The following is a 22,500-nucleotide window of genomic DNA, read 5'->3' on the forward strand; positions in this document are numbered from 1 at the left end:
CTGTTGTTCATGTGGTGATGTATGACATGTTAATAATGTGTAATGACAGGTCTTAAACACTTCATACGCAGTGTTCAGTGGATCAGTGTGTTAACGAGGCTCTTAGTACCGGGACACAGCCTTCACCCCCAGCTCTCTCAGAGGCAGCCCAAAGCGGCCCACAGATGGCGCTGCAGTGCTCAGTGAAGCAGGTGTGCTCATGTGTTTAACACTAGAACAGCAGATATGGAGATACAAGGTTCTAGCCTGACTTTAATGCTGCCGTTCCTCAACACACAGTTCTAACGTTCTCCTCTCTCTCTGTGGAACGACAGAGTACTAGAGCACACACTGGGCAGGCAGAAGGTCAGCTCTGTTTGGACTCGGGTGAGAGAAACGTCCGTGCCGGTCGTGCTCAGTCTTGTCTCCTCCATGCCGGTCAGTGCCATTCAGTGTCTGTTACAGACAGGTGTTCTGGACAGGTGAGAGGGGACCACTGAGCTCATGCAGTGCAGCGTCCCATCCGGTAGGTTCTGGTGTTTTCTCTGCTCTAACAAACCAGGGGCCAGTCGTAACTTTCTGGAGGTTCTAGATAAAAAAGTGGCAGTGGCTATGAGTGAAACTTGAACATCACTCTAGCTCTTCTTAAGGTTCTAGATAGGCTAGGAATTTGATTTGTAGTACAAGCAGGATAAATATCTAGGTTCTAGATAAGCTGTGATTGTAAGAAGTAGGGTGAGCGGCCTAAACATCATTCTAGAGAGGCTGGAGGTTCTAGAGAAGATTGGTAGTGCGAGCAAAATAAACATCACTTGTGACTTTCTAGAGGTTCTAGACCCCTCTTCTATTTTCTCCTCCTGCTTTCACTATAGGAGACTTCGCCCTCGTCTGGAAGAGCAGTAAAACTCGCCACTAGCCGGACTGGGAGGGCGGGGCTGATGGACGTGAGAGGGGATTGTGGGATGGATGAGGGCCACAGGAAAGCGAGCGTGTGAGTGGTGGTGGAGGTTTCTTTGTAGTGCTTGAGGAGAACATGCCACACCAGAACGTCCAGAGGGGCAGAACCGCAGGCCGAGAACAGCGGAGACAGAGTCGGGAAGGCCAGGTTCCAGGTGCTCGTCTGGCTGAGCTTTAATTCCGATCTAGATTTTTAAATTTCTTCCTCCACTAAAGACGCAGCTTTTCAGGAAGCAGAGGATTAGCCGCTGGCTGGTGTCAGCGCCGAGCAGAACAGCAGCGGAATCAAACGCTGACCTGCTTTCTGCTGATAAGCCAAACACACACACACACACACACTCACTTACACACACACACACACACACACACTCACTCACTTACACACACACACACACACACTCACTCACTTACACACACACACACTCACTTACACTCACTCACTCACACACACACACACACACTCACTCACTTACACACACACACACACACACACTCACTCACTTACACACACACACACACACACACTCACTCACACACACACACACACACACACACACACACACACTCACTTACACTAACACACACTGTGACTCATTCTAATTCAGAATTAATTAGCGCTCGTGTGCAGACGGGGGAGGCTACAGCACAGGAGATAAACCAGAACAACAAAGTTTACCAGATTATTGGGACAGAACCGAAAGAGCGTTCAGCAGCACATTAGCGCTTCGTTGCGTAACTGCGCGAGCTGAGGGGGATTAGCGGCAGGACTTTAACAGCCACTGCTAGTCTTTACCACAGCGCTCTCAAACACTCCCCCAGGGGCGGAGTTAGAGTCAACACTGTAGTAATCATTGACTCCAGATGAGAGCCAATCAGTGATCAGTATTCTCAGAGAGGTGGAGTTTAATTCACTGTTTTTATTTATTTTAAAGCTCTGCTTTTCACACACTTAGCTAGAAGGTACCCAGTATAGTCACCTCTCCAGGCTCCACCCACTCACATGTACTTCCATAGCAACCGTTGTGAGGCTGGACGAGCTCTAAAGGACACTGGTACACTGTGAGTGTAGCTGAGTGTTCTTCAGGTCTTCAGACTAATGCTGGGGGTCAGTATTAGTCTTAGTGCACTATTCAGTTCTGAACTCTCAGGAACATTTCTTATGTGTAGCAGCAGGTATGATATTTGTTGTGCAGTCCCATAACACACACACACACACACACACACACACACACACACATATAACAGGTGTATTCAGGTAACAGTACAATCTGGATCTTCACAAAATACACAAAAACAAACCAGTACAGATTCCCATTTATTGAATTTCTGTTTTTGCTTCTGGAAAATACTTTGGCACATGAAAGCATTCATATATGATATAAAGCATACACACACACACACACACACACACAGACACACACACACACAGCCTAAAGCACTCCCTGTTACACTACTACACATCTAAAGTCTAAAACCTGGTTATGAATCACAGTCTGAGTTGAGTAGACATGCACTAAGCTCTCCGCTCCGCTATACGGCTCTCAGAGATGCGTTATCAATAAAACACACAGATCATCCACTAACGCTCAATACTGACCACGTCGCCACAGCTCACACATTTGACACAGGGTTCGGGATGGTCTGAGACAGATGAACCGCAGCCTCCGCTGAAGAACGCTCGGCCTTTTGGCAGAAATGCTTTGAGATGCTTTGAGATTCTGACCTTTAACCTTTACAGAGTTTAACAGGTTTAAACTGGGCTGACCTCGCTGGTCTGAGCAGGACGAGGGTAGAGATGGAAACTTCAGGTCCAGAAAGTAAAAATCCGTCCAGGACTTCGTCCCGACTGCCTGGGCAGCTCTGCTGCAGCTACTCAGACTACCGGCCCTGCAGGTCTGCACACCGTCACTGGTTTTAAGAAGCTAAAAATCTGAGAACCACCAAATATTAGCTGACATGATCTTCTAGGCTTGACTAAATATGGACATTTAGTTTCTGACCCTACTTTTAAAGATGATAGTTCATTGATTATAGCAGCTGATATCATCTTTGCGAGCTGACGGACTGATGACCCAGATCATCTTTAAAGCTGAACGTTTTAATAAGTTCAGAAATCTTCCCCAAAAACACTGACCAGCATTTTTAGAACCTGACCCTGATTCCAGTAATAAATAAATACTCCTGATATTTTTATTGCTGATTCTGATAACGCTACTGAATTTAAAGGCCTGATAACCGATAATAATAATTATGTTGGTCTGCATTATCTTTACAACACAACTGATGTGAACATTTGGAGAAAAACTGCATTTAAAACTAGGTGCTATGTCTGACACACTACTAAGAAAGAAACAGAAGAAAATATAAAATATAAATTGCCATTAATTAAAAAGGAGAAATTGATTTATTTATTTCCTTTCAATGTTTCTGTATTGTTTGTTTATATTATAATAATTGTTAGACTAATGTATACATCAGTACAGCCACTGTTCTATCTGACGTATGACCAAAAGTGTGTGTGGCTGTAGAGAATCTGCATATCCAGTAATATTTTAAGGGCCTGATCAATATGCTGATAAAGAGACAGATTTCAAAGCTGAGACCATTTTTAAAGCCTGGCCAACATTTTGTGACTGGAGCTGAACTTTTCTATTTTAAAATATCTTTAACTTCTGACTGATAGAAGCATTTTGCTCCTGATTGAATAATCAAATAATCAAATAATCAAATGTTTTAAGGCCTGAATTATATAAAAAATCTATCACTGATAGTAAAATCAAACAAATTCAAGTAACTAAAAAAACTGACTAATCATAGCGACTGGGGTCACCTGACCAGTTATCACTGACACTGACACTAACTGAAGTGAACTATAGGTTTGAATAACTGGCACTAAACACTATACAGCTGATATCATTTTGTCTGATATCATCATGGTAAAAGAGCTGAAGTTCAGAGTTATCTTATTGATCATTTTACCAGCTAACCAATATTTAACAGAAGGGTAGTTATGTGTAATGGTCCCACATGCTGCTATTGTTATTGCTAGAACAGTCCCTGTCCTTCCTCTACACCTGAAACCCGCAGTCCACAACCATCCTGACCACTCAGACCACATCTGAGATACGGTCCATGTTTTCAGTCCAGTACAGAAGTCTGTTCTTCACAGCAGAGCTGCTGCTGTAACGTTGGGAAACAGGCGGTCTGACATTGATTTCCTCTACAGACTACAACAGTGTTGGTTCTGCAGGTCAGGAGTGGAACATGCTGGAACGCCGTGGTCTTCGCTGCAGGCGCACTGCGATCAGTGGAATGATCTCCTACCTCTTTCCCTTCGCTCCCACTAATCAGTCTGACAGTTCTCTGATTGGCCGTTAATAAAGTCAGTGTGCCAGTTACTGAACACAAAATGAAAGATTGAGCGTCAAGCTTTTAGATGGTCAGCCTCACAGCTGACAGAGCAAACTAGCTAATTGTAGCTACTTTAGCTAGAAGAAGGTACTGTAACGTTTTGAGGGCATTTAAAGAGTTTAAAGGGTTTAAAGAGATGACATTGTAAACAGTCTGAGGCCAGTGTTTGTTAGCAATGTTAGCCATCATCATCAACTGGTTGACTGACAGACTGGTTACTGGGAGTGGTTCCGCAGTGAGTCCTGAGTTGTTATGGCTGTAACTGTAAACTGGGATCACCTGGTCCTGGTCGACCTTACTGTAGTTCATGAGAATCCCACTGATCAGAGTGGCCACAGGATCTGGTCGACCGCTGTCTGACAATCGCAGTGCTTCCTGTTTCCCCCTCGCCACACTGTCGTCTCTGGGAGGAGGTAGCGCTGTTGAACACACTGACCACCTCTCTGCCTGGCTCCTAAACCAAGCGGGAGAGGTCACCACACACAGGAGAAGGTTCACCAGAGACTGTGGAGAGTAACCCCACCGCATGGACGTCCGAGAGGGGGGCGACGACCAGTGCCGTTGGGAAACGTGGACGAGAGAAACAAGCGAAGTTACCACGAGCAGCAAGCTGCATCCAGGCAAGCACTGTTAAAAAATGCAGAGGCATTCTGTAGACGTCACCGTCACGCATGCTTTAAACACCTGCCACCAGCAGGTCAGAGTGCAGGAGAACAGGCCTGGCCTTCAGATGCCATTCATGTAATACATACTGGAGTTGCAATGGAAGCAATACTCATGCAGAACATGGTTTTGGAGGTTGTGCACGTTCTTGCTCATGAATGACAGGCTCTCTCAAACAGGCAAACAAAACCAAAGGTAAACAACAACAACAACAATAACAACAACACAAAAAGGAAGGAGGTGGCTTTGAAATCCAAATACATTCATCACAACATCACAAACAATGCTGCTGAAGAGACGCAGTGAGCCAAGTCCGTCCTGGACGTCAGTCATGCAGCCTGGGAGAATCAGAAACGCCGAAAGGATAAGCTAAGCAAATCACACACCTAACCCGACTACGGGACTTGGGTTAAATCATGTAGAAGACTAGGAATAGAGGGCAACAGGAGAGGAAAAAGCCAGTGATGGAGAAGCCACTGGGTTTAAAAAAGCAAACACATTCCATAAGGGATTAGCCCCAAACATCAGACTATCTAGCTATTATATCAAAGTATTGCATGCATCTACACGTATGTAGTTGGTTAAATATTGCCACATGACTAATTATTATGCTCATATGCACCACAGCCTGGCGGCCTCTAGGGGTCATACGCCAATGGAAGTGAGGAGGGATTGGCTGGAATGAGGGATGAAGTAGCTCTTAGGGGAGGGTTTATGGTGGGGTGTTGGGGGTTTCCATGGCAGGATATTCAGGGTTTATGAAGGAAAAGCCCTCGAACTCGTCTTGGTCGAGGTTCATGATGACCTCCTGGTCTGGGGGAGTGAGAACCGGAGGATGGCGTGTGAAAAAGCGGTCAAAGTTCTCTGCATCCCGGCCGCACTGCAAGAGGGAGAGAAGAAAACAAAAACACAAGAGAAGCATGTGATGGATGGAGGAAGGAAAAAATCATGGCGGGAAAGACAGAAAACAACAGAACACAAAAACGATGGTCAGAGATGTGGGTGAGGTGATGGAGTGAACGTGAGTGTGAGGAGGCTGATGGATTGAGAGCCCAAAGGCACAAACCAAGCAAAATGTGAGGCATGGAGGCGTCCGAAGGGCTACACTGAGACATGAGTATGCTTCTGATGTTAACAGTGTGTTAACACATCGATATCAGCATTTAGAGCAGCGGTACACACACCTGCACATTTCAAACCTTGTGACGTCTTCAGAAGAACATCGATAGCAAATCTTTCACTCTGGCCATCTCAGCACGGTTCTAGATGAACAGACCATTACAACCAGCTGCACCGACCAAACAAATGCCACTGCTGTAGTGTAGTGGACAACACCAGCCCCCTCCCCACAGCAGACTGGACTTAAAGCCTTTGTTAGCTTCTGCTGTTTGGGATGATGTCTGTTTATGGTTCCTCTACACCAGATCAGAACACTAATATCACCAATAGCTCCCTCCAGGAACTGCGTATCTGGTGTCTACTGTGCCGCTCCTCAAAGCATTACTGAAAGTCCACTGGAGCTAAAACCTCTCCAGACACCGCTCTGCCCTCCCCTCCCCTCCCCCAGCACGGAGTGACCAGGCTGGAGCTGAATGACCTTGTTCTCCTGATCTCACCATTAGCCCAGAATCTCGTGCCTGACACTCCGGACTACATAGAGGGTGATTCTTCAAGGGTTTCATATAGAACCCTTACCGCTTAAAGAACTGTTTGTCTTTACTATGAACCCTTGAAGAACCCCCTTTTAAGGGTGTAAAAGTTAAGAGTGTAAAAGGTGTAAGACTAGTTAAGTCAGGGTGAACAAGCCACCACAGCGACTCCCAAAGGGTTCTTTGAAACAGTGAACTATGAGTGTTTGTCCTGTGTAAGTGAATGTCAGGTCCCTTCAATGTATATTCTAAAACGTTCTATATAGGACAGAAAAGGGGTTCTCTGACTCACTGTCACATCATAGTGCTATACAGAACCATCTACAAGACATTGCCCTTGTACAATTTAATCAGCCAAAGAACCATTCATGCAGTCAAGTGGTTGCTTGAGTTATCATGTGGTTCCGGTATATAGTTTGTACTTTATGCATCCTTTAATTGCATGAAAGATTCTGTAAATTGTAGATGCTTCTTTAACCAAAAAGGCACCACTGGAACTATTAGTCAAGGAACCCTTTTTCAGTACTAACAGAACCCTACTGCTGTGGTCGTAGGCATGTTTACAACATATACAGAGATACGATCTTCACTCTGTCCAGAAAGCCCCTTTAAGCAGCTTTGGCCTCGCGTTGACCTTTTTTAATAAAAGCGGCAGTTTTGAGCAGCCCACTGTCCCTCAACCACAAGATGTGTTTCCATCATTCAGGGGGGGATTTGGAGCCGACAAAATAACACACACACACAGCGTACCGCACTGATTAGAGGTCTGAAAGATGCTCCAAGCATTGCACTGACAAATGCAAGTGCGCACTGGGGTGAGATGAGGGCAGGCAAACGCGTTAAATCACACTCGGTGGCATCTGTGTACATCAGCCACTCCAATTTAAAAACAATTAAGAGTCCAGTAGAGCAGCCAGCTGCCCCGCTGCCCCGCTGAACACACCTTAATATTTCATTTGAATGTGAGTTTGAGGCCTGAGGCTTATGCTACCTTTCGGAAGAGGAACAGAAGTTTTTGATAATATGAAAATATCAGACTCAGCAGAGTCATCAGCTCCTCATGGTCAAAGAGGTCAATAGTTTTTCAGACTTGGCAGGGTCAGTGCTTCTTCAGACTCTGTATAATGAACTGTAGACTCCACTGCCATTGGAATTGTGGACCCACTGAACTTTTTCAGTCTAGGAGCCAGTGATGATCCTGGTCTTAAAGCTCTGACAGTAGAGAGTCTGAGAAGCCACCGGAGTGGGGAACTCAGGTCCTGGACAGCCTGGATTCCTGTGCAGTTTTGTACTTTCCCTGATCCTCCTGGCTCCTTTAGACTCAGTAGAGTCAATGGCTCTTCAGACTCAGTACAGTCAATGGCTCTTCAGACTCAGTACAGTCAATGGCTCTTCAGACTGAGTAGAGTCAATGGCTCTTCAGACTCAGTAGAGTCAATGGCTCTTCAGACTCAGAAGAGTCATTGTTTCTTCAGACTCAGAAGAGTCATTGTTTCTTCAGACTCAGTAGAGTCAATGGCTCTTCAGACTCAGTAGTCAATGGCTCTTCAGACTCAGTAGAGTCAATGGCTCTTCAGACTCAGTAGTCAATGGCTCTTCAGACTCAGTAGGGTCAATGGTTTCTCAGACGTATTAGGGTCAGTTGTTCCTTAGTAGAGTCAATGGCTCCTCAGACTTGGTAGGGTGAGTGACTCATTAGGCAGGGATGGGGAGCCGAGGGCCGGAGCAAAGTTAGCTGATTCTCCTGCTCTGACACACCCACTAAACCTGCCAATTAACTGGGTGAGGTGACTCAGATATGCTTGAGCAGGAAACTGCCAGAGTAATGTCTTTACTGTGTTGATTTTGATGCACGTAGACTCAGCAGGCCTTATTATATGGAATATCTCTGTGGAAAAGATATGGATTTAATACAGATTCTGGTCAGGGAGCTCCTCAGCCTATGTGAAGAAAATAGGCTGGACCCTCTGTTCTACAGTCCGTGACTCCAGTACTTCCTCCTCCATCAGAAACTCAGGCAAAAGCTTTTCAGTGTCCTCATAGATCTGTCTGTCCGCTGTGATTAAGATCAGACGGCAGGAGAGCGTTTACTGCATCCGGACGTGTGACAGAAGTGCTAAACAATGACCATTTACAGCTCTACACACACACACACACACACACACACACACACACACACACCGCCGTGCCTCCCCTGCAAACTCCCTCTCCACCTACGCTCTCTCACTCGCTATCTCTTCCTCACACTCTCTCGCTTTTCCAAGAAACAGCAGTGGCTTTTCCCTCATCTCTCCTCCCCTTCACCTCCGACACGACTGCAGCATGGGGGGAGGGGAGAGAGAGAGATAAAGTGTGAGAGAGAGCTACAGAGAGAGAGAGAGGTCTGTGCTTCTGTCAGTCTGTGTTTCTTATGGTCTATATTTTAGTCAGTCTGTGTTTAAGTCAGTCTGTGTTTAAGTCAGTATATGTTTTAGTCAGTCTGTGTTTCTCAGGTCTGTATTCTAGTCAGTCTGTGTTTTAGTCAGTCTGTGTTTCTGTTGGTCTGTATTCTAGTCAGTCTGTTTCTGTCAGTCTGTGTTTCTCAGGTCTGTATTCTAGTCAGTCTGTGTTTCTTAGGTTCTTATGTTTCTTTAGTCAGTCTGTGTTTGTGTCAGTCTGTTTCAGTCAATCTTTGTTGCAGTCAGTCTGTTACAGTGGGTCAGTTTTTCTCTTCACACTCCAGTCCCGGCCTGCTGAGATGAAGTCTGCAGCTCACACTCCTCTTTCTGACAAAGACATTACAGAACCAAATAAAAGGAGAGAGGAACCCGATAAAGCTCCACCCTGACAGACGTTTACATCTGTCTTCTAAAGAACCTCTTTATAAAGGAACCCACAGGAGTACTCCAGCCCTCCCCAATTCCACCATTCACTCTGAATGTCCTTCAGATGCTTCCCATCCACTTAAGTGTCCTTCAAATGACCCTGAGTACAGGGTCGTTCCTACCTTACCGTGCCTATTAATAAATAAATATTAATAATCAGATTAGTTCTAATAGCACATTTCTGAGACTTATATAACCAGAGAGCGATGGAACAGCTCAGGACATCTGACAGAAGGACAGAACCTAGCTCAGATCAGAACTCCTACAGAGTCAAAACCCAGAGCTGTGAGGAGGAGGAGGAGGCCGGGCCAGTCTGACAGGGTCAGGAGTGTTCAGTATGGGGTCAGTCCTGCAGTTCCAGAGGTGATGAGATCATGTTTCATCTCTTCGTCAGACTGCAGTTAAAACTGTAATATCCCAACTTCCTCACGGACACATTAAACACACCCGCACACACACACACACACACACACACTCAGTTCTACACCTAAACATCTCAGTGTTCCTCCAGGACCTCTGAGAGCAGACAGAAGGAGGAGAGAGAGTCTGACAGTTCCCTCAGATAGAGCGAGAGACAGAGTTTCCCTCATTAAGTCTGAGAGAGGCTAAGAATCCTCCTCGCCCTGACACACACTGCCTCCAGCCTTCCGCTGGACACTAACAAAGCCAATCCGTTCCTTCCTCTGGAGTCCTGTTACACCAACAAGGAGCTGCTGCCTAATCTCAGACTGTTCTGCATCTCAAACAGCTCCTCCACCACATTCCACATTCCACTGCGCTACAGTAGTGTTCTAGATAGTGCTCCAGTGCAGGTATTAGTGATTAGGGTCATAGCATCCCTAAAATACTGCCCTCCTGTACACAGTGCTCCATTAGGGGTCATTTCCTTGTCCAGTGTAGAGAACAGTGATGAAGAACCACATATATGATTCTGTCTTCCATCCAATCACTACAAATTTATACACTGATCAGCCACAACATTATTACCTGATATTGTGTAGGTAGGCCCCCCTGGTGCCACCACAACAGATCTGACCATTTAAGACGTCATGTGGTCTCTGGCACCAAGACTAATGTTATCAGCAGATCCTTTAAGTCCTGTAAGTTGAGAGGTGGGCGGGGCCTCCATTATCATCAATGAGCTTTGGGCACCCATGGTTCACTGGTTGTCCTTCCTTGGAGCACTTTTGGCAGGTTCTGACCACTGCATACTGGGAACACTCCACAAGACCTGCCTGATGTTCTGGAGATGTTCTGACCCAGTCATTATCTAGAACATCACAGTTCGGTTCTTGTTAAAGTGTCTTGTACATTTTTCACCTTCATCACCTTGATCACCTTTAGGAACTGACCGTTCACTTACGGCCTTAAAGATCTGCTCCTCGTCAGGAGTCACCAGATCACCAGTTCTTCACCTCACCTGTCAGTAGCTTTAATGTTGTGGCTGATCGGTGTACATCAAACATGACTAGATCAGACAGACCGTGTAAAGACCTTGGCTCAGGAATGGTTCAGTCAATAATGCTAATGTTGCTAATAGTAAATAGAAGTGAATAGTCACAGAAAAGCATTATTCCAATGACCAACCATGCAAACTGGTGACTACTAGCTTCCATTCACTTTTAGCAACATTAGCATGTATGTCGTTTGAAGAGTGTGCTGGTTTTTTTCCACTACATCATAGTGCACTAAACAGTGAATAGGTTCCAGCTCCACGGAGCTTCAGTGACCCGTCAGTCGTCATTGTCGTCATACCTCACTGTCAGAAATCACCAGTTTACTGCAAACACGGTTCTCCCAAAAAGAGAACCCCAATGAGGCTGAAAGCAAAAGTGGCAAATCCAGGTCCAGAAAGTAAAAATCCACCCAAGCTGATCCACCTGCCATGATGATCGGCTGCAGCTCAGGATTTGCCTCCTCTGGCTGAAACAGCTGTATGAAGTAACCAACATCAGTCTCCAACACACAGCCTCAGAGGGTGTGTGTGTGTGTTAGGCTGTCTGTGTGTATGTGTGTGTGTGTTCAGACTTACAGCTTTAGGTTTGAATGGTGGTTGAACCTCTTTGTTCTCCAGTTTTTCCCAGTCCATGTAGCGGAAGAAGCCGTGCTCCCGGATGTCCCGTTCGCCTTCCGGACCGCAGCCCAGACGCTTCCCAGGATGCTTAGTCATCAACTGTAACGCACACAGCAGCAGTTTAGCTCTGCCCATTCAGCCTACAGTAGTTTAGCTCCGCCCATTCAGCCTACAGTAGTTTAGCTCCGCCCATTCAGCCTACAGCAGTTTAGCTCTGCCCATTCAGCCTACAGCAGTTTAGCTCTGCCCATTCAGCCTACAGTAGTTTAGCTCCGCCCATTCAGCCTACAGTAGTTTAGCTCCGCCCATTCAGCCTACAGCAATTTAGCTCTGCCCATTCAGCCTACAGCAGTTTAGCTCTGCCCATTCAGCCTACAGTAGTTTAGCTCCGCCCATTCAGCCTACAGCAATTTAGCTCTGCCCATTCAGCCTACAGTAGTTTAGCTCCGCCCATTCAGCCTACAGCAGTTTAGCTCTGCCCATTCAGCCTACAGTAGTTTAGCTCCGCCCATTCAGCCTACAGCAGTTTAGCTCTGCCTATTCAGCGTACAGTAGTTTAGCTCCGCCCATTCAGCCTACAGTAGTTTAGCTCCGCCCATTCAGCCTAAAGTAGTTTAGCTCTGCCCATTCAGCGTAAAGTAGTTTAGCTCCGCCCATTCAGCCTACAGTAGTTTAGCTCTGCCCATTCAGCCTACAGCAGTTTAGCTCTGCCCATTCAGCCTACAGTAGTTTAGCTCCGCCCATTCAGCCTACAGCAGTTTAGCTCCACCCATTCAGCCTACAGCAGTTTAGCTCCACCCATTGAGCCTACAGCAGTTTAATGGGCTCAGTAAAGGCGTCTGTAGCTGAAGTGTTTCATGCCCCAGTAGAAAGCTGAATAACACTAAACCGTTTGACTATTTTATTCCAGTGAGTGGCGTTAGTGTGTGTGTGTGTGTGAGTGTGTGTGTGTGTGAATCTGAACAACTTGCTGCTTTTTTGTCTGAGGTTGTGTATAAAATATTGATGAAAGAAGAAAAAGTCTTTTCAGCTCTTTATGTAGTGACTGCCCGAGTTTAACCCTAACACACACACACACACACACACACACACACACACACACACACACACAGGTTCAGGCCTGGCTCAGAGCTTTGTGCTTCAGTGCCCTCAGCAGTCCATCTTCATCATCATCATTAATGCATATGGCAGCTCAGTGTACAATACACCACCCACAGTGTGTGTGTGTGTGTGTGCAAGTAATGGTGAGTGTCGATACAGTATCATCCCATCAGAGGTGCTAACTCCAAGTCCAGAGAGTAAAGATCCACCCCATGATTCTGCCTACAGCAGAGCCACCCATGCCCAAAATCCTGGGGTGGGTTTTTACTCTCTGGACACAGGGCTAGATCTATAAACGCAGCATAATGGGAGAATATCTGCTCCTGGGCTCCCCCTACAGGTGGAGAGTGTAAATCGGTTTTACTCCACTGCAGTAAATACAGATCAGGCTGTGAGCGCCCCCTCATGCACAGCTGTACACCTGCATTTCTGGACAGTGTGAGAGCTGCAGAAGCTTGATCTGAAGGTGGAGCAGCATGTGGGCGGAGGTGGTAGAGTAACACTACAGGATTTTACACGAATATGACTCTATGGGTTCTGCAGCGTTACACAGCAGTTCTGGAGAGAGGTTCTCCTGCTGCAGCTCCACCACCAAACCTCCATAGTGCAGTAGCAGCAGTGCTCCGGCCCGGAGTGGGAATGACGGAGACGCCCTTCTCCCTGTTCAGTTCAGCCAGTGGAGCATCAGCATGATCCTGAAGCTGCTGATTTAAGCTTATATATTAATAATGAATAAATATGACTGTATATGTGGAACAGGAATGTGTATGTGAATACACATATATGTGTATATATATACACACACACACACAGTTACATCAGAACAGGAGCATCCCTGGTTTGGAATGAACTCATGACGTCACAGATGCCATGTGACAGGGTTTCCTGCACATAGAAATACGCGAGAGCAGCAGTGAGCTGCAGCTGAACCATCATCTGAGACTCGCACAGTGAGCTCCTCCCAACAGCATAGCAGTGTTTCCCCACGGGTCACTGATACCAGAGCGGAACGACGACATCACCCTAGGACAGTCCACTCCACGACCCCTCACTACTGTCATCCCACCCAAGGGAGGTTATTTCCACGGTTAGGTCGGTGGTCTTCACATCTGTGTTGTTGCCATTTAACAAATGTATTAAAATATGATTCTAATATAATATTATTATACTCCTCACCATCATAATTACCTGCTTCCAAAACACTGCCCAGCACATCTGGCCCTGTATATGTGTGTGTGTGTGTGTGTGTGTGTGATGGAGCAGCTGTTGGTATCAGCCCACCCAGGTGCATTCTCACACACCTGCCTGTCCTGGTCTATCAGCACCCTGAGCTAACACACTGCTGACAGATTCAGGCAAAGCAGAGGCTAGATCACACACACACACACACACACACACTCACACACTCACACTCACACACTCACACTCAACACACAAAATCAACGCACAGAGAACAGAACCAAAATCCAAAGCAGAATAGAGAACCCGAACCCGAGTTCTCCAACCTGAATCAGTTTTTATTGAATATTGAATATTGATTATAGTCTGCATCATGATCCACTACAGAACCAGAAGACTCGGTTCTCTTAGTGTTCCTTCCTTATGGATCTAAGCAGCTTCTCCCTTTCAGTATTGGTTGGTCAGTTGCTCTTCCTGTGCTCCTAGAATGGTTCTCTGTTTGGGTATTGGTTCCTTGGTGTGTGTGTATGTGAGTGTGTGTGTGTTACACTGATAGAATAGATTAGCTGGGTGTTAGCATTAGCATGGTGGCTAATTTGTTTCTAGTGTTTATTTTTATTGGCTGTAGAAACTCACACACACACACACACACACACACAGAGATATTTACCAGCGTTCTGTAAAGCTCATATCCTGAGTCCCGCTGTATAAATCTCACACTCTAAAGTGTGTGTGTGTGTATGTGTGTCTGTGTGTGTATGTGTGTGTGGGTGTGTGTGTGGGCCTATGTCCATATCCTCGCTATCACACACTCAGTCTCTCCACTAATCCACTCACACTGCAGCTGCACACCATCAGCACTGATAATACACTCCAATTAGCGCTAAGCACACACATACACACACACACACACACACACACACCACAGAAGCACACCACCCCGTCCCAACAGCTGTAATTAAAACTTATCTGACAGCTCTTCCGCTGTTTAGCATCGTATATTCAATTAACACACAGGGTGCCAACAATTCTGTCCCTCACAAACACACACACACACACACACACACACACACACACGCACACACACACACATCAGTACAGATCAGCATTAATCATCAGCAGCTAACACACACACACACACACACATTCCGAGTTGGTCAGACTCAGAGAAAGAGTCAGAGTCAGAGAATAAGTCAGAGTCAGAGTCAGTGAGTCACTGGTCCAAAGCAATGAGGTCAACGAAGAGCACTGAAGGATTTTATTGGCTTGTCCAAGTTCCAACCGAACCAGGAAACCACTCCACAGAGAGGATCTCCACCACTGGGTTCTCCTACAGTCAGGCTCAGCATTAGCTCTCCGGTTCTGACACAGTGTGGGTTCTGCATGTGAAGGCACAGCGACCAGCTGCATTAGTCATTCAGCTACAAAGCTGGAAGAGCGATCGCTCCACTTGTGCGAGGGAAACTCCTCATACATATTTCACCACTCCTCTGTAGCGCTCCAAACACTTACACACTGAACTCAGACCAACACGGTTCTCCAATCTGCCTTCAGAACTGCAGGAACTCATTTACCTCTCCTGTAGTAGAGTTAAGCACTGTGGGGGAGGTCTTCAGACTCAGGAACAGGGATGGTGGAGGTGGGGGTGATGAAAGCAGGGATGGTGGAGGTGGGGATGATGAAGGCGGGGATGGTGGAGGTGGGGATGAAGGCAGGGATGGTGGAGGTGGGGATGATGAAAGCAGGGATGGTGGAGGTGGGGATGATGAAGGCGGGGATGGTGGAGGTGGGGATGAAGGCAGGGATGGTGGAGGTGGGGGTGATGAAAGCAGGGATGGTGGAGGTGGGGATGATGAAGGCGGGGATTGTGGAGGTGGGGATGAAGGCAGGGATGGTGGAGGTGGGGATGATGAAGGCAGGGATGGTGGAGGTGGGGATGATGAAGGCGGGGATGATAAAGGCGGGGGTGGTGGAGGTGGGGATGATGAAGGCGGGGATGATAAAGGCGGGGGTGGTGGAGGTGGGGATGATGAAGGCGGGAATGGTGGAGGCGGAGATGATGAATGTGGGGGTGGTGGAGGTGGGGATGATGAAGGCGGAATGGTGGAGACGGAGATAATGAAGGCGGGGATGGTGGAGGTGGGGATGATAAAGGCGGAATGGTGGAGACGGAGATGATGAAGGCAGGGATGGTGTAGGTGGGGATGATGACGGGGATAGTGGAGGTGGGGATGATGAAGGCAGGGATGGTGGAGGTGGGGATGATAAAGGCGGGGATGGTGGAGGTGGGGATGATAAAGGCGGGGATGATAAAGGCAGGGATGGTGGAGGCAGAGATGATGAAGACAGGGATGGTGGAGGTGGGGATGATGAAGGCGGGGATGGTGGAGGTAAGGATGATGAAGGGGTGGGGATGGTAGAAGCAGAGATAGAAGCGGGAATGAGGGAAGCAGGGATAACAGAGGCACGGAGGATGGAAACCTAGATGACGAATGCTGGGATGATGGAAGTAGGAATGATGGAATCAGAGTTAATGAGCATGGATATGGCAGCTGGTGGTGGAGGCAGCTGGTGGATGGAGGCAGCTAGTAGATGGAGGCAGCGATGGCGCAAGTGGAGATGCTGGAACTTTTAGTCTTTTATCAGGAATGTCCCGGGGCAGTGAAAAGAGATGACCAGAAGATGACAGTGATGACAGCAGGATTTAGGAACTTCTGGGGAAGATGCACCGTCTAATCAAATCCCACTGAAGTTCAAATTTCGCGGATGTTAATTAAGACCCTGTGAAATCTCCATGGGCCGGACTGGTGGCGAGGAACACGGGTGGAATTTCTGGAATGTTCTGAGGCACTACATTTTCATGAAGGCACTCCGAGCAGAGGCAGGAGTATTGGGATTCTGAGCGTGTCCGTCCCATTCATTATTTAATACGGGCATTAGCATGAATGTGCTAGCGTGCAGGTCCCTTTAGAGACACCTGCTCGCCCTCTTTCTCCTTTCCCCCTCTCTCTCTCCTCTGAGAGTGGCTCCTTTTGTCCAAACTCTGCCGCAGTGAGGTGCCGCCGGGCCGCTTCTGATCAAAGCCGAGGAAAATCCGCTGATAACAGCCATGTGACGTCCCGTCTCCCCCCGCAGAGACCACCTGGGTCTCTCCCAGCAGTCGCTCACCTTTCAGCCCTCCATCAGCTCTTCTCTCCTCTGTCTCCTTCAGCCGCTCTGCTCTCCACCCCCACGGCGGCGGAGAGAACAGGCAGGACTGTTTTCTTTACGACGTTATTAATATTCATCATTTATTTAATCACTTCAAAGCCGTCTGAATTCCAGCATTACAGAGAGAGAAAGAGAGAAATACAGGGCGATCAGGTGTGTGTGTGTGTGTGTGTGTGTGTGTGTGTGAGGAGGTGGACGGCAGGCTAGGCTAGCTGATTTTCTGAGCACTGATCGTAAGTAGAGACGACAGTGCTCTCATTAAAGCTGAGTGTGGGGTCAGAGAGAGAGAGAGAGAGCGGGCGAGAGAGCTGATCATACTGAGAGAAATAGCTTTAAACAGAGGGTCAGTCAGATGACCGTTCATACAGACTGACGGCTGTGGAGAGAAATGGTAAGTCCTGGTCAAGAAAATAAAAATCTGCTCCAGGATTTTGTCCCAACAGCTTCTTACTCCAGGATTCTTACTTTCTGGACCTCTGACTGGCTGCCGGAGCACAGAGGTGGTGCGGAGGTCTGAACTCGATGTGATGGGGGTCAGCTGTAAGGAGTGGGCTGGGTACTTGGGATCTTAACTTGGGTAAAATTAAAAAGAAACCTGGACCGGGTTCAACATCTGATTAGCGGTGACAGTGGCGACCGCCCTACTCTACACAACCTGAGCAGCACAGTGTTCAAGTCAGTCAACAGCCAATCAAAGGCGACGTGTTAATGACTAGTGTTCAGCTCCTGTTTGGAGCCAAAACAGGCCAGAAATCTCAGAACCAGAACCATGGACTGTTAGACAAGCAGCAGAAGAGCTGAGGGTCAAATAAGCAGCAGAAACACTCACTGCACAGAAACTGCAGGTGGAGACAGTCACATGATAAAACACGCCCACCTGCTCACGCCTGCTCTCCCACTCACCCACTCTCATACTCTCCCACTCACCCACTCACCCACTCTCATACTCTCCCACTCACTCTCCCACTCACCCACTCACCCACTCTCATACTCTCCCATTCACCCCCTCTCATACTCTCCCATTCACCCCCTCTCATACTCTCCCACTCACCCACTCTCATACTCTCCCACTCACCCCCTCTCATACTCTCCCACTCACCCACTCTCATACTCTCCCACTCTCTCACTCACCCACTCTCATACTCTCCCACTCACCCACTCTCTCACTCTCATACTCTCCCACTCACTCTCCCACTCACCCACTCTCATACTCTCCCACTCACTCTCCCACTCACCCACTCTCTCACTCTCATACTCTCCCACTCACTCTCCCACTCACCCACTCTCATACTCTCCCACTCACTCTCCCATTCACCCACTCTCATACTCTCCCACTCACCCACTCTCATACTCTCATACTCTCCCACTCACCCCCTCTCATACTCTCCCACTCACCCCCTCTCATACTCTCATACTCACCCCCTCTCATACTCTCCCACTCACCCCCTCTCATACTCTCCCACTCACCCACTCTCATACTCTCCCACTCACCCCCTTCATACTCTCCCACTCACCCACTCTCATACTCTCCCACTCACCCCCTCTCATACTCTCATACTCACCCCCTCTCATACTCTCCCACTCACCCCCTCTCATACTCTCCCACTCACTCTCCCACTCACCCACTCTCATACTCTCCCACTCACCCACTCTCATACTCTCATACTCTCCCACTCACCCCCTCTCATACTCTCCCACTCACTCTCCCACTCACCCACTCTCATACTCTCCCACTCACCCACTCTCATACTCTCCCACTCTCATACTCACTCACTCACCCACTCTCATACTCACCCACTCTCATACTCTCCCACTCACCCACTCTCATACTCTCCCACTTACCCACTCTCTCACTCTCATACTCACCCACTCTCTCTCTCTTACTCTCCCATTCACCCACTCTCATTCTCACCCACTCACCCACTCTCATACGCACCCACTCTCTCACTCTCATACTCTCCCACTCTCTCACTCTAATACTCACCCACTCTCATACCCACTCTGTCACTCTCATACTCTCCCACTCACCCACTCTCCCACTCTCATTCTCACCCACTCACCCACTCTCATTCTCACCCACTCATCCACTCTCATACTCACCCACTCTCATACTCTCCTACTCTCATACTCTCCCACTCACCCACTCTCATTCTCACCCACTCATCCACTCTCATACTCACCCACTCACCCACTCTCTCACTCTCATACTCTCCCACTCTCTCACTCTCATACTCTCCCACTCTCTTACTCTCCCACTCTCATTCTCACCCACTCATCCACTCTCATACTCTCCCACTCTCTCACTCTCATACTCTCCCACTCTCATACTCTCCCACTCACCCACTCTCATACTCTCCCACTCACCCACTCTCTCACTCTCCCACTCTCTCACTCTCCCACTCACCAACTCTCTCACTCTCCCACTCTCTCACTCACCCACTCTCTCTCATACTCACCCACTCTCATACTCACCCACTCTCTCACTCTCATACTCTCCCACTCACCCACTCTCTCTCTCATACTCACCCACTCTCATACTCACCCACTCTCTCACTCTCATACTCTCCCACTCACCCACTCTCTCTCTCATACTCACCCACTCTCATTCTCACCCACTCATCCACTCTGATACTCACCCACTCACCCACTCTCATACTCTCCCACTCTCTCACTCTCATACTCTCCCACTCTCATACTCTCCCACTCTCATACTCTCCCACTCATCCACTCTCATACTCACCCACTCTCTCACTCTCCCACTCTCTCACTCTCTCATACTCACCCACTCTCATACTCACCCACTCTCTCACTCTCCCACTCACCCACTCTCTCTCTCATACTCACCCACTCACCCACTCTCTCACTATCATACTCTCCCACTCTCAAACTCACCCACTCTCTCACTCTCATACTCTCCCACTCTCTCACTCTCATACTCTCCCACTCACCCACTCTCATACTCACCCACTCACCCACTCTCTCACTCTCATACTCTCCCACTCTCTCTCATACTCTCCCACTCTCTCACTCTCATACTCTCCCACTCTCATACTCTCCCACTCACCCACTCTCATACTCTCCCACTCACCCACTCTCATTCTCACCCACTCATCCACTCTCATACTCACCCACTCTCTCACTCTCCCACTCTCTCTCTCATACTCTCCCACTCACCCACTCTCTCTCTCATACTCACCCACTCTCATACTCACCCACTCACCCACTCTCTCACTATCATACTCTCCCACTCTCATACTCACCCACTCTCTCACTCTCATACTCTCCCACTCTCTCCTCTCATACTCTCCCACTCTCTCACTCTCATACTCACCCACTCACCCACTCTCTCACTCTCATACTCTCCCACTCTCTCTCATACTCTCCCACTCTCTCACTCTCATACTCTCCCACTCACCCACTCTCTCACTCACCCACTCTCTCACTCACCCACTCTCTCACTCTCATACTCTCCCACTCACCCACTCTCATACTCTCCCACTCTCTCACTCTCATACTCTCCCACTCACCCCCTCTCATACTCTCCCACTCTCTCACTCTCATACTCTCCCACTCTCTCACTCTCATACTCTCCCACTCTCTCACTCTCATACTCACCCACTCACCCACTCTCTCACTCACCCACTCTCGTACACACGTTCCAGTAAAATGAATTCAGAAAGAGTGAAAACAGCAGGTTTAAAGAACTGTTGCTCTTCCCATCCAGACTCTGACTCTGATTCTGACTCTGATTCTGACTCTGACTCTTCAGATTTTAACCACATGGGTAGCCAAACGAGTCTCCAGTTAGTCAGACTGAAATCTGATCACTGTGTGAGACAGTTGTTTTGGTTGTACTGGGAGTGTGTACGGTACACAGCGCGGCAGAATGAAGGTGGAGGGTCTTACCCCTTTACAGATGCCCACAGCTTCTTTAGACATGGACTTAGGATAGGACACATGATGCTCCATGATGGACTGAAACAGCTCATCCTCATCCTCACCATCAAACGGGGGCTAAGAGAGAGACAGAAAGAGAGAAAGAGAGAGAGAGAGAGAGAGAGACAGAGAGAGAGAGAGAGAAGAGAGAGAGAGAGAGACAGAGAGAGAGAGAGAGAGAGAGATTTATAGAAACCTCATCCACGCTCACTTGACCTTAACTTTAACCCTTAACACTAACACCTACCCCTTAACCCTAACTTTAACCCTTAACCCTAACCCTTAACACTAACCCCTACCCCTTAACCCTAACTTTAACCCTTAACCCTAACTTTAACCCTTAACACTAACCCCTACCCCTTAACCCTAACTTTAACCCTTAACACTAACCTTTAACCCTTAACACTAACCTTTAACACTAACCCCTACCCCAACACTAACCCCTAACTCTAACCCTTAACACTAACCCCTAACACTGTCTACAGAACGCAACCCTGCACCTTAACCCCTACCCCTTAACCCTAACTTTAACCCTTAACACTAACCTTTAACACTAACCCCTACCCCAACACTAACCCCTACCCCTTACCCTAACTTTAACCCTTAACACTAACCTTTAACCCTAACCCCTACCCCAACACTAACCCCTACCTTTAACCCTTAACACTAACCTTTAACACTAACCCCTACCCCAACGCTAACCCCTAACTCTAACCCTTAACACTAACCCTAACACTGTCTATAGAACACAACCCTGCACCTTAACCCTAACCCCTACACCTTAACCCTTAACACTAACCTTTAACACTAACCCTACCCCAACACTAACCCATACCCCTTAACCCCTAACTCTAAACCCTTAACACTAACCTTTAACACTAACCCCTAACACTGTCTATAGAACGCAACCCTGCACCTTAACACTAACCCCTACCCCTTAACCCTAACTTTAACCCTTAACACTAACCTTTAACACTAACCCCTACCCCAACACTAACCCTGTACCTTAACCCTAACTTTAACCCTTAACACTAACCTTTAACACTAACCCTACCCCAACACTAACCCCTACCCCTTAACCCTAACTTTAACCCTTAACACTAACCTTTAACACTAACCCCTAACACTGTCTATAGAACGCAACCTGCACCTTAACACTAACCCCTACCCCTTAACCCTAACTTTAACCCTTAACACTAACCTTTAACACTAACCCCTACCCCAACACTAACCCTGTACCTTAACCCTAACTTTAACCCTTAACACTAACCTTTAACACTAACCCCTACCCCAACACTAACCCCTACCCCTTAACCCTAACTTTAACCCTTAACACTAACCTTTAACACTAACCCCTACCCCAACACTAAACCCCTACCCCTTAACCCTAACTTTAACCCTTAACACTAACCCCTACCCCAACACTAAACCCTACCCCTTAACCCTAACTATAACCCTTAACACTAACATTTAACAC

General features: G+C 47.7%; 1 protein-coding gene across 1 annotated transcript in view; it reads right to left on the minus strand.

Annotated features, from left to right (window-relative positions):
- Nucleotides 1-22,500, minus strand: part of prkcbb (protein kinase C, beta b) — a 44,410-nt gene that overhangs the window by 5,333 nt on the left and 16,577 nt on the right. The window contains 2 exon segments of the mRNA XM_072693951.1: nt 11,556-11,696; nt 20,994-21,101. Coding sequence (XP_072550052.1) covers nt 11,556-11,696; nt 20,994-21,101 — 249 coding nt within the window.

The sequence above is a fragment of the Salminus brasiliensis genome, chromosome 12 (assembly GCF_030463535.1).
Source record: "Salminus brasiliensis chromosome 12, fSalBra1.hap2, whole genome shotgun sequence".
NCBI classification, from domain to species: Eukaryota; Metazoa; Chordata; class Actinopteri; order Characiformes; family Bryconidae; genus Salminus; species Salminus brasiliensis.